This window comes from Orcinus orca, chromosome 2 (assembly GCF_937001465.1).
Source record: "Orcinus orca chromosome 2, mOrcOrc1.1, whole genome shotgun sequence".
NCBI lineage: Eukaryota > Metazoa > Chordata > Mammalia > Artiodactyla > Delphinidae > Orcinus > Orcinus orca.
Window position 1 is genome coordinate 128,207,223 of NC_064560.1, and position 16,301 is coordinate 128,223,523.

Below are 16,301 nucleotides of genomic sequence, written 5' to 3' on the forward strand. Positions count from 1 at the left end.
GATCTTAGCAAGGAGGCCGGGGGTGGGGAAATAGACTGAGGGGGCGGGGAAAGAAGGGGAGGAGGCGGAAGAGGGTAGGTTTTAGTGTAGAAAAAACCTTTGACCTAAAGCCCGAAGTTGCTCAGTCCTCCGAATTATGGCTGTCACTTCAGTTTGGTGGATACGTAGTACAAGAGAATCCGTCCAGAGGTACAATGGATTTCTCTCTACCCGGCCTATTATTTCACCTTTTCTTCTCCCTGTTCCGGCTCCTTCCTGTCGGCATTTAAACGTTCTCAAGTTCCCCTCGACTTAAAATAACCCTTCTCCAGCCCTCTTCCTCCGCTAATGTCCTATCTTTCTCTTCACCTTCATAGCCAAACTTCTTAAAAGAGTGGTGTCCATTTTCTACTTCTACTTCACATCCATCTGGCTTTGCCTTTATCATTCATTGTCCCTCTCGCCAATATCACTAATTTCCCACGTGTCACCAAAACTAACGCCTAGTTTTCAGTCGTTTTTCTTGACCTCTGTATCACTGGACACTTGCTGACTCCTCCCTCCCTTTGGAAATGCTCTTTTCTCGGCCTCAAGGAAAGCCACACTCTCTTCTGGGTCTTTCGCCCAACTTTATTCAGTCTGTGTTGCTTGCTCCACCTCCTCTAAGGTCTTACAATGTTGATATTCCTCAAAGCTGGGTCCTACGGATCTTCCTTTCTTCCCATTGTGCACTTTCTCCCAAGAATCTACCTCGGTGAATTCGGTTACCAGTTTTTTCAAAGAAGACTTCCCGAATCGCCTATGAACTATAGGAGAGCCTCAAGAGCTCCTGAATCCTATAAAAACTTCCCACTGGATATATCTTCTTGGATATCTAAAACACTTTTGATTTTACTTACTAAATATCTCCCAGATCCATGTATTTCTATCTCTGCCACCATGACTGTTCTTCAAGTTATTATCCTCTTTGGTCTATTTTCTGCAGTAGTCTCTTTAATAGATTTCTGCTTCAGCATGTTTTTCTCTCTCCAAACTGTTCCACACACTGCAAGTGGAATGGTCTTTTAAAAATATGTGGGGAAAATTCCCTGGTGGTCCAGTGGTTAAGACTCTGTGCTCCCAGTGCAGGGGGCCTGGGTTTGATCCCTGGTTAGGGAACTAGATCCCACATGCATGCGGCAACTAAGAGTTAGCATGCCGCAAATAAAGAATCTGCATGCTGCTACTAAAGATCCCGCATGCCTCAACGAAGATACTGCACACAGCAACGAAGATCCCACATGCCGCAACTAAGACCCAGCGCAGCCAAATAAATAAATATTTAAAAAAAATATATATATAAAGAAATATGTGGAAGGAACACTTTGTGGCATATGTATCCTGAAACACTCCCGTTACAAATGGATATGCTGGATAGAATTGAACACATCTTCACTTAAATGCATTGTCGAGTTAGCTAGAAAATAAAAGAACTCTCCAGAGACCAAAAACAAAGTGTGCTTTGGGACTGAGGCTATCTTGCGCTTTGTCAGTCAGTCTTTGTAACCCAGAGGCCTGGTTGACAGGAGACAATACCTGGGACAGTGCGGGGGTGGGGAGTTGTGGGGAGAGGGGGAGGAGAGTCTGCTAAATCAGGTGCCTTTAGACCACAGATTCAGGAGGGTGGAGGTCCATCAGTATCCTCATGGAAGTGAGGTGGGAATCCCTTCCAGAGCTTTGTGCCCCTTGTAAGAGGGGACATACATAGGGACAGCGCTCTCATCCCAGCAACCACTCCTCCTCCCCTGGGAGGCTGATGGAGAGCAGGTTTGTAATGCCTTAGAGTCTTTTTGCTCTGGGGTTCTGGAGATGGGTGGGTCAGCTTCTCCCTCCTCCTCAGCCTCTCCTTTGACAACTGATCTAGTTAAGTTAAACCACTCGCAGATCTCAAAGTCCATCTTACACTTAGGGGTTTTTTTTTGTTTTTTTTTTTTTGCGGTACGCGGGCCTCTCGCTGTCGTGGCCTCTCCGGTTGCGGAGCACAGGCTCTGGACGCGCAGGCTTAGCGGCCATGGCTCACGGGCCCAGCCGCTCCGCGGCATGTGGGATCTTCCCGGACCGGGGCACAAACCCGTGTCCCCTGCATCGGCAGGCGGACTCTCAACCACTGCGCCAGCAGGGAAGCCCCCATCTGACACTTTGGCAGTTAAAACGTTCAAATCCGAGCCAGACAGCAAGACCTGAGAAATTTCTGTCTGCACATCTGGGTGTAGGGCCAAGTGCAACTGGTGCCCTTCAGAAGACAAGGGTTCCTCCTGAGTCTATAGCAATCGCAAGGACTTCTTTCATTGAAATGGGACAGTTTCCTCCACAGCTGCTTCCTGAAACAGCAAAAGGCGTTGAGCACAGTCCCTCTGGGTGGTCAGGCCATCACTGTGGGGCGGGACAGGAAGCCAGGACTCAGGGAGGGATCTTCCTCTCAGCGTGGGCTGGGGCAGGGCAGGATGAGGGGTTTGCTGGCAACTCTGCACCTTCCACTATGCCAGCTCTGTGTGAATGCCCCCTGCTTCATTTTGCTTGGGCAGATTTTTACAACTTCTTTCAGGCTCTGGCATGTAATTTGCTAAATGCTATTCACATCATCATTTCACATAGTTTCTAATTAAAGTATGATAGGACCAACCAACCAATCAACCAATCAACCAAGATCCTAACATGGAGATCCAACAGATAAAGGAGCCTAGAACCCCTCTGGTCCCCCTTTTTAACATAGTCTCCTTAGACCCCAGAGTTTGTGGAGATAGAAGTGAACTTGGGACTTGAACCCACGTGCTGGGACTCGAACCTGGCCAAAACCTAGATTGGGACTTGAACCCATAGACTTTTTTTTTTAATTAATTAATTTTTATTTATTTTATTTTTGGCTGCGTTGGGTCTTCATTGCTGTGTGCAGGCTTTCTCTAGTTGCCGTGAGCGGGGGCTACTTTTCATTACGGTGCGCAGGCTTCTCACTGTGGTGGCTTCTCTTGTTGTGGAGCACGGGTTCTAGGCGCCCAGGCTTCAGTAGTTGTGGTGCGCGGGCTCAGTAGTTGTGGCGCATGGGGCTTAGTTGCTCCGCGGCATGTGGGATCTTCCCGGACCAGGGCTCAGACCCGTGTCCCCTGCATTGGCAGGCGGATTCTTAACCACTGTCCCACCAGGGAAGTCCCAGTTGCACTGTAGTTTAAATTTGTATTTTCCTGATTACTAATAAGGTTGGGTGCCTTTCATATGTTTGTTGGCCATTTGGATATCTTATTTTGTGAATTTCCTGTTCAAGTCTCTTGTCAGTGTTTCTTTAGGGTTGTCTTATTTTTTTTCTTATTGATCGACAGGCATTATGTATAAATTCTGCACGTGAGCCCTTTGTTGGCATATGTGCTGTAAGGATCTTCCTCCACAGGGTGGCTTGCCTTTTCACTCTCTTAAAGATGTCTTTTGATGAGAAGTCCTTCTTGTAATCCAATTTATCAAATCATTTTTCCTTTAAGACAGTAATTCTCAACTGGGGGTGAATTTCAGATAAAATACAGGACCTCTAGTTAAATCTGAATATCAGATAAACAATGAAAAAATTTAATTATTTCCCAGGAAATTTTTGGGACACACACTATTTTTGTTGTTGTTGAATCTGAGATTCAATTCTAACTGTGTGTCTGTCCCCCCTCACCAAACATGGCAACATTTCCCCCAGGGAACATTTGGCAATGTTCTGGAAACATTTTTTGTCGTCATAACTGGGGCACTGGTGGTGGTGCTACTGGCATCAGTGGGTAGAGGCCAGGGATGCTTTTAAACATCCTACAATGCACGGGACATTCCTCCACAACAAAAATTTATCCTGTTCAAAATATCAATAGTGCAAGGTTGAGAAACTTGTTTTAAGGTTAGTGATTTTTTTTTTTTTTTCGGTACACGGGCCTCTCAGTGTTGTGACCTCTCCCGTTGCGGAGCACAGGCTCCGGACGCGCAGGCTCAGCGGCCATGGCTTACGGGCCCAGCTGCTCTGCGGCATGTGGGATCTTCCCGGACCGGGGCACGAACCCGTGTCCGCTGCATCGGCAGGCGGAGTCTCAACCACTGCGCCACCAGGGAAGCCCAAGGTTAGTGATTTTTGTGTGCCTTGAAGAAATCTGTCTAAACCCCAAGGTGATAAAGATACTCCTGTCATATTGTCTAGAAGTTTTATTATTTTACTTTTTATGTGTGGGACACCTGGAACTGATGTTTGTGTGTGTGTGTGAGATAGGGGTCAAATTTCATTTTTCCCCATGGATATTCACTTGACCCAGCAATATGCACTGAAATGAGTGTCCTTTCCCACTGCCCTGTATTTCCTCCTTTGTCATAAACCACGTGTCCATGGATGAATGTGTCTTTTTCTGGACTCCTTCTGTTTAATTGCTCTAATTGATTGTCTTTGCATCAACATCACATTGTACTAATTATAGTAGATTTAATAAATCTTGATTTCGGGGGGTATCTTAGTTTGGGTTTTCCCAGAAACAGACCCTGATAACAAAGACTTGAGTGCGAGTAATTTATTTGTGATGTGATTCCTGGAAGGGGTGTGGCTTTAGGACTGTCAACCAAAGACGTGAGAGACAGAACAGGCCAAAGGACTCAATGGAAGGTTCTCTTAGGGATTGGGTGCAGACAGGAAAAAGGCCCTATTCTCCACTCACCTCTTCAGATCCACCCTCCTCCCTGCTCTGTTACCCACCTTTTGCTTCATTTGTATCATTTTTTTTTTAGATTCCACATATAAGCTGTATCGTATGATATTTGTCTTTCTCCGTCTGACTTACTTCACTTAGTATGATAATCTCTAGATCCATCCATGTTGCTGCAAATGGCATTATTTCATTCTTTTTAATGGCTGAGTAATATTCCATTGTATATAAGTACCACATCTTCTTTATCCATTCCTCTGTCAATGGACATTGCTTCCATGTCTTGGCTATTGTAAACAGCAGTGCAATGAACATTGGGGTGCATGTATCCTTTTGTACCATGTTTGCAAAGAGCAGATTTTAGTTCGAGAACTTTCTTATCTGAATGGTTAGAAAGTGGAGTAGCCACCTTGCTTGGTGATCACCAGATGAGGATGAGGTAGGAGGATTTAAGCATTTGGTTAGAGTGGCGGGTGGGAAAGTTAAGTTCCTTTGAGTGAATTTTCTAGTTCCTAAGAAGATCAGTGCCAGAGAGAATAGAACCTTGGTTAAGGGTCAGAAACTTTGTATGACTGTAGAAGTCCTTTTACCTTTCTGGGTTCTAATTACACAATTAGGAATTTGGATTAGGTGATAGCAATGATAGCTAACTTATATTGAGCTCTTCTGTGTTTTAAGCAGAATATTGGTTCATTTAATGCTAACAACAACTGTATGATTTGGGAACTATAATTACCTGTATTTCAGACATGAAGAAACCGAGGCGTAAAGACATTATTTTGCCTGTGGTCGGTACATAGCTACTAAGTGGTGGAGCTGGGATTTGAACCTAGGCAGTCAGTTCCAGAGCTGGCATGCTTAACCACGAAACCATACAGCTTTTCAGCAATAAGTCTTAGTGTTCCAGCTCTAATCATACTCTGATTTTGGGGTTAAACGAAATCATATTTGTGAACTTTGCATTATTCTATACAAATGATACTTCACATCTTGTAATTTTTCAAAATGAGATTATTACATGAATCAGGCAAAGCCTCATAGACTGTGAGCTCTGATAGGGCAGGCACTGAACCTGTCTTATTTGCTCTTGTCTCCCTGTGCCTGGGACACTGTAGGTGCACAGCACAATTTGTTTATGGATTGAGGGCAGGACCATGGCAGAGAGGCACATTTTTGCTCAAAAGGTGGCCAGCTGGGGGTGTCCTAGCCCCAAGTCCAGGGCAGGCTGAAGGAAGCCAAGGCTGCCTAGTGACTGGACTTCCAGTGGGCTCTGAGTCCAGCGGGAGGCTGGGCTGGATGTGAAGGGTTGGGCTGCTTTTGAGAAGAGGCCCTGTCTAAATCAGGGGTCTGATCCCCTCTCAGCCAGGCTAGGGGACATTGCCCTACTAGTGCCCTACTGCCTCTCTCCTCTGTGCCTCCCCACAAGTGCTGGGCATTGTTGAGATCACACAGACTTGGGCTTGCGGGGTGAGTGTCAGTGCTTCCCTTGGGACCTGGGCTGGACTCTGATGCACCTGGGGACCTTGAGGACTGCCTGCCCAGCCCTGCCTGGCACTGAGCCTGCTTTTCCTTGGCTTAGGGCTGACATTTTTTTTTTTTGGTCACAGATAGAGAAACTTTATTCAATATTTTATAACAATCACCATGACAACAATCAGTAATAATAACAGTAACAACCACAGTAATGATGACTAACAACATTGATGATGCTCGATATGATGATAAATCATCATAATAATATAATTTGATATTATAATATCAATACTTACAGGCAGATAGGCCAATCACACATTCCGCTGTGAGTGAATGACCAAGTGCCCTTATTGAGACTCATGGGTTGGTTTGGCGTCCGAATCATATTTTTTACCTTGAATTGGGTTCTGTGAAGACAAAGGCCAAGCAGCAGAAGGAAAAAAGCGGGAGGAAAGGAAAAGCACTGTAAGTTGAGTGTTGAGCAAGGCGGGGACTTTTGGGACGACATAGGAGGTGAAGCCTGGCAGGGAGAGGAGACCAGGTCAAACAAAACCTGCCTGCTTGCACCCCCCCATCCTCTGCCCTGAGCTTGGACATCTGGCTCTCCAAGCCAGGTGGTGCTGGCCTCCCTGGAAGAAGGTGGGACAACCCCCCGCCCCGCCCAGGTTGACTTCTGTGGAGGCATAAAGTAGCCTTCCAGCCGCTCTTGGTTTGCAGCTCTGTGCAAAGGCCATTGGCTGCTGACGGCACCGCTTACAGCAATCATTACCCGCGTCTCTGCTGGTGATGCACAGACATGTCTTCCCACCAGATCTAAAATGAGAACCAGGTAACCTTGCAGTGCCTGGAATGCCTGTCTTCTATCACCATCCACCCAACATACAAGCTCTTTGGTTGTCTCCCACGCTGTCTTGCCTGCTGCTCAGTGGTGCCATCTGCCGGACATGTACCCCTTCCTAGCCCTCTTCATTTGGAATGCTCTGTTCCCCAGTAAATAGCTAGTCGACACCTGCCTTTTGCGTGCTTTATTATTATCAAATGTGCACGCAGATAGTTAAATCGTTAAGCGATTCTGCAAGAACGTTTATGAAAATGCTAGCCCCATTCCCCACTTTTGATTTTTCCCCACCCCAAAGGCTGTCATGCTGGGATCTCTCTTCACTTCTTGGTTTATTCTCTTGTGTTGGTGGAGCACATCCTCCAGTGCTGAGAAAGGCGGCTGGGAAGTAAACTATTTGAAAATGTTTTAATTTTATGCTGACGCAAACTTCTGTCATTCAGGTGTTGAATTTCCTAGACTGGTGCTCCAATATTCTTTTTATTTCTCTAGTTTTTGTCAGTCTTTTTTTTGCTCTAATATCTGGGAGATTTCCTTAGGTTTATCCACCAATTCTCTATATCAGGCTGGATGGCGAGGGCGCCACGGTAACCAGGGGAATGATGGGAGGCAGAGAGGGAGGGAGACAGCTCCCATTGCCTTAGGTGAAGGCTCAGCTCTGGGTGGAGGTACACTGTTTAGCCTCCTCACTTCTTTTTTAAAAATTTAATTAATTAATTAATGTTTTGGCTGCGCCTCGCGGCACGCGGGATCTTAGTTCCCTGGCCAGGGATTGAACCCACGCCCCCTGCAGTGGAAGTGTGGAGGCTGAACCACTGGACCGTCAGGGAAATCCCTAGCCTCTTCACTTCTGTCCCTGCCTTTTTGGTAGAACCCAGGGAAGCTGTCTGCTTTGGACTGTAATTGTGTAGTGTTTGTGCTGGGCAGGTCCTAGGCTCTTCTTTTCCTTGGCATGGGGAAATCCTCTTATATCTGGGCTAATTCTCCTGCAGATGTTGTAAAGTTTTCCTTCCTCTTATCAAACCCCAGCATCTGACAGCTGGAGCCATGACTTTCTCTGCATCTCCGAATCAAATCTGCACTGGTGGTTGATCTTGTCTTTTCTGGGTGAGCTGGTTGAAGAGATCAGTGTGGCATCAAAAGCTTTTTTCACACTCTGTGTCCAAGAAGAGCTTCTTATTTTCTGGGCTCATGGCCCGGGGCAGACCCAGACACTGCCTTCAGGGCATCCTTAAAGTTCTCCCATAGGTGGTCCCTCCCAGCACAGCCTCTGGACAATCCTGAGGAAGTCTGCCCTCCCCCATCTTCTTTCCTGGACAGCATGGCACTGTGTCATGTGGTTTCCCTGCTCCCTGGGGACTCTGCTGTGTATGGGAGTAACAGGGATAAGATCATTCGCTGAGCATCTAAGCAGTTTCAGAAAGCACTTTTGTTTCTCTGCATTTTTCATGTTTATGGTCATTTGTAAAAATATAGAAATAATTTTATAGAGAATGGATAAGCCATTTATTTAATTATAATTCTGACACAATTATCTCCATTTTTGAAGAATTCTGTCCAGTTTTCTCCCAAAACGTACAGTATTCCACACTGTCGCAGTCAGAGTGAATACACATTTTTGATTCTGCTTTCTCCAATTCACATTGTATTGCATTTCTAACTAGATTTGGAGTTAGGACTCCCAAGCCGTGAGGCAGGAGCAAGCGGGAGATGTTGGCAGTCCCTCAGTGTAGGCAGCCTAGGTGTGGGAGGCTATGGAGACAGGAGAGTCACTTCAGAAGGAGGAGCCAGGCAGGAAGGCCTGTCCTCCTGTCTCCTGTAAATTAGAGTGAAGTCTGTTTGATGATCCCAGAACTGTGGCCCGGCATTCGCCGTAGGCTCTTGTCAGGTATCCTGGGACTGGAGGGCTTCTGTGCTGGTTTCCCAGTCCTGGTTCCAGCAGTAGGTGGTGATAAGCATCAAGTATGTGGCAAAGAATGTTAAGAAAAGGCTTGGCTTAATTTCAAAAATTCTGCCTAGAATTCTCTAGAAATTTGGGGTCACTCTGGTGTTAGTGACAGGCTGGATTTCAGGTGCACTCAGAGTTGGCTCTAGGGCCAGGTTTGGCTGAAGCCTAAGCATCCCTTTCCTGGGTTGGAGATATCCTACCCTGTACTGGCCTCTCATTCATTGGCCTGATACCTTTCATTTACTGTGGATGACTTAATTAGACCTGAGATTCCAGAGACCTGTAGGCCCATGATGCTTCCCACTTTGTCCTAAGGCCTTGGGCTCAGGAGACCTCTCTGTTTTTTTTGTCACAAACATGATTTTGGTGTAGATGAGAGGGTATAAGGGATAGAGACTGCCAGAAGCCATGGGACTGAGGATCACCTTTAGGGACACTTCTGATGAATTGATTTTGGCTTATCTGTGACCTGGCCTGGTTTGGGTAGGTGTGGGGATGGTGGAAGAGATGGAAGGAAAGGAGAAGGTGGACGAAAAGTTAGAAAAGGAGTAGGAGAATGAGAGAGGGCACTCACTTCCATAAAGCATGGCTCTTTTAGTTACTGCAGCTTTCACTGGAGCTACGTGGAGTGAGTGAAGTTAAAAGCCATGTTGCTGTGAGTCCGAATTTTTAGGAAGAAAATGCTTTCACCAGGGGAGGTGGTAAAGGCTCCACGAACTGGAAGTTGTGACTCTCACCTGGCCATTTTGGGCTCCTCATATCAGTGGACCAGCAGGCAAAGAAAGGAGGTACGATACTGGCTGGAGTAATTGACCACGCTGCCTGTGAGAAGCTAGGGTTGCTGCTGTACAAAGGGTGAAGAGAAGAGTATGACTTGAACCCAGGGGATTCGCTGGGGACACCCCTTGTACTTTAGTGCTCAGTGATCATTACAAATGGGCAACAGCAACTAGTCAAACCTGTCAAGTATAAGGCAGCTAAAGACTCAGCCCCCTCAGGGTTAGACGTCTGGGTAACCCCAGCAGACATATAACCCAGGCCAACTCAAGTGTTGGCCAAAGGGGAGGGAAATCTAGAATGGGTGGTAGAGGGGTGAGATGAGAAATATCAATTAAGACCCGGGAGCAGCTGCAGCACAGGACCCTGTATCTTGATTTGCCAGCCCTCTTTAAGTCTTTTTAGGAGACTGTGATTGGCTATTACACTGAAGGTTTGAACTTGTACCTTCCCTCTCAGGAAAGAAGGATGGGCATCTTGGTCTCAGGCAAGGTCCAGATACTGTAAGAAGGTGCAAGTGGATTTGGGTGGCATAGGGAAGGCTTCGTCAGGACCATTTTATCCACTACCTCTGATCAGCTCAATCAGCTATACTTCCCAGCTCACACCATTTCCATGGGTATAAATCCCTAGCCACCACTACCTTTGCTAAAGGCAAAAGAACGTCCATGCAAGGCACTAATTGACAAGGAGAGACCACCATGCCTGTGCACTGACCCAAGGGATCCCATGAAGGCTTAGCTTCTTTAGCCACATCCTGGATATGGGCTGAGTGATGCGATCTGGAAGTGCAAGGATATTTACCCCCAACAGAGCAAACCTTGACCAGCGGAGAATGAATGGGTGTATGTGCTTATGCATAGGTAGGTCCATGTGTGGTACTGAGTCAGCAATAGTTAGAATACCAGGGGTTTGGAGGCAGCATATAAAGGAAATAAATATAGTTATTAATCCCAGCATCTAGAGTAACCACCATAATTATTTTGATGTTAATTTCTTCTAGTTTTCTTTCTATGCATACATACAATATATAATTACAAAAATTGAGATTCTACTACAGGGAGATATTTATGTTGCTTTTAAAAAGCATTCTGTTATATTGCATTTTCCTACATGATTCAATGTTTTGAAATAAATTTTTAATAACTTCAAAATATTCAATCATATGACTTTATTATTTAAACTTTGTTCCATGGCTGGGAATCTAGTTTTTCTACTACTGAAAATGCTGAGATTAAAATTTTTATTCATAAACTTTTGTGTATATCTCTGATTCTTTATTAAAGATGAATTTCTGGAAAGAGTTCACTTAATTGAAGGGAATCACCATGCCCTCAGAAGCGAGGAGTGGTATCAGCCACAGGCTCCGGTTGTGTCTGTCCCTGTCCCGCCCTTTTTCTCTCCTCCGGCCAGTCCCTCAACTGGCAAGAGTTGGAGGCCAAGCAGGCTCTAGGCCTTCACCTTCCTGCTGGTTACGGAGCAGCCGTTTGTGGCTGTCGTTCGTGCAGAACTTGTGATGCTGTCCCTCCTCTTATCTGTTCCATGTATTTGTTTTGCAGAAGTGAGTGACAGATGGTCTTCTCTGCGTCTCAGATCAAAGCTCCACAGATGGCAGATCTTTTCTTATCGAGGTGGACTGTGAGGAGGGCCCAGCGCGCTGCCAAATGCATCTAACCTGGGGGTTCTCAACGGAGGGTGATTGCTGCCCAGCTCCCTCACCCCTCCCCAGCCACACCCCCAGGGGACATATAGCAAAGCCTGGAGATAGTTTTGATTCATAAGTTGGTTGAGACGAGACTGTTGCTACTGACCTCTAGTGGGGAGAGGTCAGGGGTGCTCTAAACATCCTACAATTCAAAATGTTCTTAGTGATTCTGAATATCCCTAAAGATAAATCAGAGTTGGTGTTGAGTTGACGTTGAAGGCAAGGAAGGATCTGGTGTAGTTTCTTCTTTATGTTGGAAATACGGGTCCTGCCTCTCCAGGGAATCCCTTTCTTTTCTTTCTTTCCCTATTTTTCTTTTTTTTTTTTTAAATTAATTTATTTATTTACTTTTGGCTGTGTTGGGTCTTCGTTTCTGTGTGAGGGCTTTCTCTAGTTGCGGTGAGCGGGGGCCACTCTTCATCACAGTGCGCGGGCCTCTCACTGTCGTGGCCTCTCTTGTTGCGGAGCACAGCCTCCAGACGCGCAGGCTCAGTAGTTGTGGCTCACAGGCCCAGTTGCTCCGTGGCATGTGGGATCTTCCCAGACCAGGGCTCGAACCTGTGTCCCCTGCATTGGCAGGCAGATTCTCAACCACTGCGCCACCAGGGAAGCCCTTTCCCTATTTTTCTTCACCGTTTCCTCTCTGTCTCTGTCTCTCTCACACACACATCACACACCCACCCCTTTCAAGGCTTACGGAATGCCTGACGCTGGCAGGAGACAGCAGCAGAGAGAGGAGACACACACTCAGTTCTGGAAGTGGGGATTTATTGGGAATTATTGGGAATTCTGTGATCTGGAGGAGCCTTCCTGAGGCTTAGGGGTGTGGTGGGACTTGAGCAGGAACCAGAGGCAGATCCAGAGTGAGTGGCACAGAGAACCTGCTTGGGTCCAGTTCCAGATTTCCCTTCAGGCTGGCCCAGGTTCCAGGTTAATTCTCTTTCAGGACCTTATTGATCCAGGGCCAGTAATGGGAGATCCGGGTGAAGATGGCAGGGGGCTTTGCATCCGACTGTCCATAGGAGACAATGCCCTGGGCCACCCCAGCGCAGAGAAGAGGGCCCCCTGAGTCTCCCTGTGGGACAGAGAGGGAAAGGGAGAGAGAGAGAGGAAAGGTGAGCCAGGGAACCACCCACTCCTCCCCATGGACCAACTCTGAGTTGGTCAGACCTATTGGGTTAGCCAAAAAGTTCGTTCAGATTTTTCCATAATATCTATGGAAAATCCCGAATGAACTTTTTGGCCAACCCAATAGCATCAGCGGCGAGAACCCTGGTTCCTCATGAGGTTCTATGTCTCTGTCTGATGCTGCTTCTTGCTTTCCTTCCTGGCACCCCGTGACCCTGTGTAGCAGCCTGGGAGGGATAGTCAGAGACTGCCTGGGGCCGCGGGAGGATGATCAGCCCAGGGACAGTTCCAGCTCCTCAGTCCTATGATCTCAAACTTTGTCACTGGCTGACACTCTTCTGACTCCATCTCCTTCCAGGAGATGTCCGGACCCTGCACAGTGATTGTGGAGAAGACCCTAGGCTGAGGATCACCTTAAGTGCAGATTTTGTCTTCTGGGGATTGCCCATGCACAGCGGGAGATTGTGGTCAAAGTAGTGAGGTGTCTGCAGGCCTGGGGCTCCATGAGTCTCAGCTTCACCTCTTGCAGAGTGTTGGAGCCCGGCTCCTGAACATTTGTTCTTCCCCAGCCAGCCACCTGGCACATTCTCCCGGGTGGGATGAAGTTGAATTGGGGTGGAAGGGGGAGTGTCCCCACGGCCAGGGTCAGGTTGGCTTTCCCCTTCAGCTGTGAAGGAAACGAGGGCTGTCAGAACTAGAAATGGGCTTGGGGGCAACTGGAGACAATCAGGGAGGGATAGGGCGACTTGCTTCACATTACAGCCGCTTCCAAGGGGGGAGTTGAGGGGTAGAGGCAGGTTGGGGAAATGTCAGGGCAATGGGACCTGAAGGAGAAGCCCTGGAGAACAGGAAGTGGAGAAGGGGAAGAAGAATTTCCACCTTCAGTAACATGATGTCATGGCGAACAATAGAGTCATTGTATTTTGGGTGAGGGAACTGTTGTACGACTTCAAGCTTCTGCCATGTGTCTTCTTTCTTTTTTATGTTATGGGCTCCAAGGGTGACCATTATAGACCTTTGTGAGGGAGAAGAAGGACAAGGTAAAACAGTGACAGTGTGATTTTCTCCTGAGATATGCCCATTCTGAGAAAAGGGGACAGAGTCTCTCCCAGGGTCAATGGTTTCTTCCCAGCCTCCTTTATCTGGGCCACTTGTGGTATTGGAGGGGCTCAGGTTTTACTCAGGGAAGAGCTTTCCCAGGGAACAGAGACAATTTCCAAGACCCTTGGGACTTGCTGGGGACTGAGCGGGCCATGGAGGACCCAGGGGACAGGATTGGCGTTTCCCAATCAGGGCCAGCCCTTTGGAGCCAGGGGTGTCAGAGGGAAGGGGGAAGTGCTGGTGTCTCAGGTGGACGCTGTTCTCTGTCTCCCATGGAAAGGATGGGTTCAGGTCCCTGGGAACTGAAGGCCAGTGTTCCTGAAAAGGACATAGAGGAAGTGGCCCAGAGAACTGGGTGGGACCCTGAAGAGTGAGTCCATATCTCATGTGCTGGGGTCGGGGAGAGGGAGCTACTTTTGGAAGAGGGGTGCTGGGATGGGGTCTCCTTTCCTTTGAGGAGAGCTGAGCTCACAGTGACTGAGTGTCAGGGGAGCTATTCAATTATGAGACCGATTTCCTTAAGCCCAAGTCTTGCCTCTCCTTAAAGAGACCCAGACCCAGGAGGTCCCCCTCAGGCCCCCCAGGGGGTGTCCCTGGTTGCCCCCTGGCTGTTTACCTCCCATTCGGAGATAAACAGGACCCTGTTGTCTCACTTTCCTGCACAGTGAGCAGCCGTCAGGGCAAAGTTCCTTCTCATCAGGAAACCACCACAAGGCACCAGCATGTCCTGGGGAGGGACAAGTTCCAGGTGGGCCATGTAGGGGCGGGAGTGTGGCTTGCTCTCTGTGCCCCCGATGATGTCCCCTGGAACAGAGAACCCCAGGGCTTGAAAACAGAAAATGCACAAGCTGGGTTAAAGTTGGGAGAGGCTTCTTTCGAATGCATCCTCCTGCTGTGATCTGCCCACCCTTCCTCTCTGGTGCCTCTGGTACCTGCTCTTCTTCCTCCAGGCACAGCAGCCAGCTCGGCCTCAGATGCCATGCCGTCGTGTTTCACCTCGGATTTCCCCCACTCCCATTCTGCACCTGCTCGACTCTCCTCTGTCACCGTGCAGGACAAGCTCTCCAGGTTCCTGTCTCAACCGTCTCCATATCCCATGAGTGCTCACAGATCGGCCAAATTACAAGGCCGGAAGGCGAAGGCAACACAGGACTTTAAGCACAGTGTCACACGTTATATAAAGAGAAGACACCCTCTTCATCCTGCCTGCTCTGGGCTTTCCCCCGATCAAAGTGGGGTTCCTCGTTCCTGGGAACTACCACAGGCTGCAGAGAATGGGTGACCACAACCCCAGTGGAAATTCACTCTGGGCTCTTGGGGAGAGATCTGGGGTTCTGTTTAAGAGTCAGCTACTTTCAGACTAAAATCTTATTTAGTCTTGATGCTGCAGCTTCCAGATGGAATGACCCAACACTCACCAGCTTCAGCTCTGGAGCAGAGGAGGAAGAGCAGCGAGGGGAGAGGAGGATGATGCATCTTCTCAGAGAGGCTGTCCAGGACAGGTGCCTCTTCTATTTTCCAGTCTTGGGTTTATAACTCCCAGCAAGTGAAGGCAGGGCAGGGCTGGTACCCACAGGAACTGCATGGTCACCTTTTCTTCTCTCATTCTGAGCTGGTTATCTTTCTAATCAGAAGTTTCCCCAGAGATGCCCTCTGTTTTGCTGGAGACAAGGTTGAGTCCTGAACTCCTGAGTCTTGGCTTCAGGGATGAGCTCTCGAGCCTGGTGCCTCATCTGTGGTGGGAGATGGAAGGATCATGTCTTTCCCAGGTAGGGAAGCTCATTAAAGCCCCATCAGAGACATGGGTGGGGGAAAGTCTTTACGCTGCGCATTCAGAAAGCACGTGCGCTTTTATGGCCATGACCCACAGTAGGAAATACATTTTGCAGAACGACCCAATGCGCATACTATATTTATGTGTGAGTACATGAACATAAACTTACACGCGTGTGAATGGATCAAGAGTTTCAGGAAACAGTGTTTATCCTTATGTGCAATGCTCTCCATTAGTTCCCACTCCACTCCATTCCATTTTATCCCACTCCATAGTAAAACAGAAGCTGCGCCCCGCTTAAAGGATGACTACCTGCCATTTGAAAAAATATTGATGTGGATCTCTCTCTTCCTCCAAATCAAAACTTCACTGGAAGAAGAGAATGATACAAGAAGATTAGATGCGGGAAGTGGTCAAACCCTACGACTGGACTTTACATACCTTATCACAAGAGCAAAGGGGATTGGAATTAGCATTTCTTGAGAGAGTATGCATATCATTCATTGTCATAATCTTAGATATATTATTATTTTCATAACAACCCTGTGAAGTAGGTAGTAGTATCTCAATTTTATGAATCTGTCTATCAAGGCTTACGGTTCAGAATCAGACTTTCCTCATTTCAAATGAAGGGCCCTTTCTGTTCTACCACCAAAGACAAATAGAGAAATAGAGTCCTGCTAATGGGAATGTAGATATAGAAGGATGGTTTGCTCCTGGGGTGCTGGGGTTTCCTACTCTCACATTAGGAATCAAGCTTGTTTGATTGAAATAGAATATACACAGATGTCAGTATCTGAGGTTTGACTCTTTTTTTCCCCACCACAACCTTGGGAATTACCATTACTGTCACTTTACAAATGTAGAATTGAGAGTCAGACACATTA

At 47.5% G+C, this 16,301-nt stretch overlaps 2 protein-coding genes across 6 annotated transcripts in view; one reads left to right on the forward strand and one right to left on the reverse strand.

The window, feature by feature from the left end:
- Window positions 1-66: 66 nt before the first annotated feature.
- The window catches only part of LOC101287849 (LINE-1 retrotransposable element ORF2 protein), a 66,686-nt gene continuing 50,451 nt past the window's right edge, over window positions 67-16,301 (forward strand). For 2 of the 5 annotated variants that reach the window (XM_049705353.1, XM_049705347.1), the window contains exon 1: window positions 15,197-15,409. The gene's annotated coding sequence lies outside the window, so the exon portion shown is untranslated. Of the gene's footprint in view, window positions 190-3,917; window positions 4,101-11,265; window positions 15,143-15,196; window positions 15,410-16,301 lie in introns of those variants that run through there. The other 3 variants (XM_049705348.1, XM_049705349.1, XM_049705352.1) reach the window with 3 other exon arrangements.
- CMA1 (chymase 1) lies at window positions 12,343-15,116 on the reverse strand. Its single transcript, XM_049705357.1, is given in 6 exon segments — window positions 12,343-12,486; window positions 12,953-13,014; window positions 13,017-13,206; window positions 13,419-13,554; window positions 14,294-14,444; window positions 15,059-15,116. Coding segments are annotated over 6 exon segments (741 nt in total).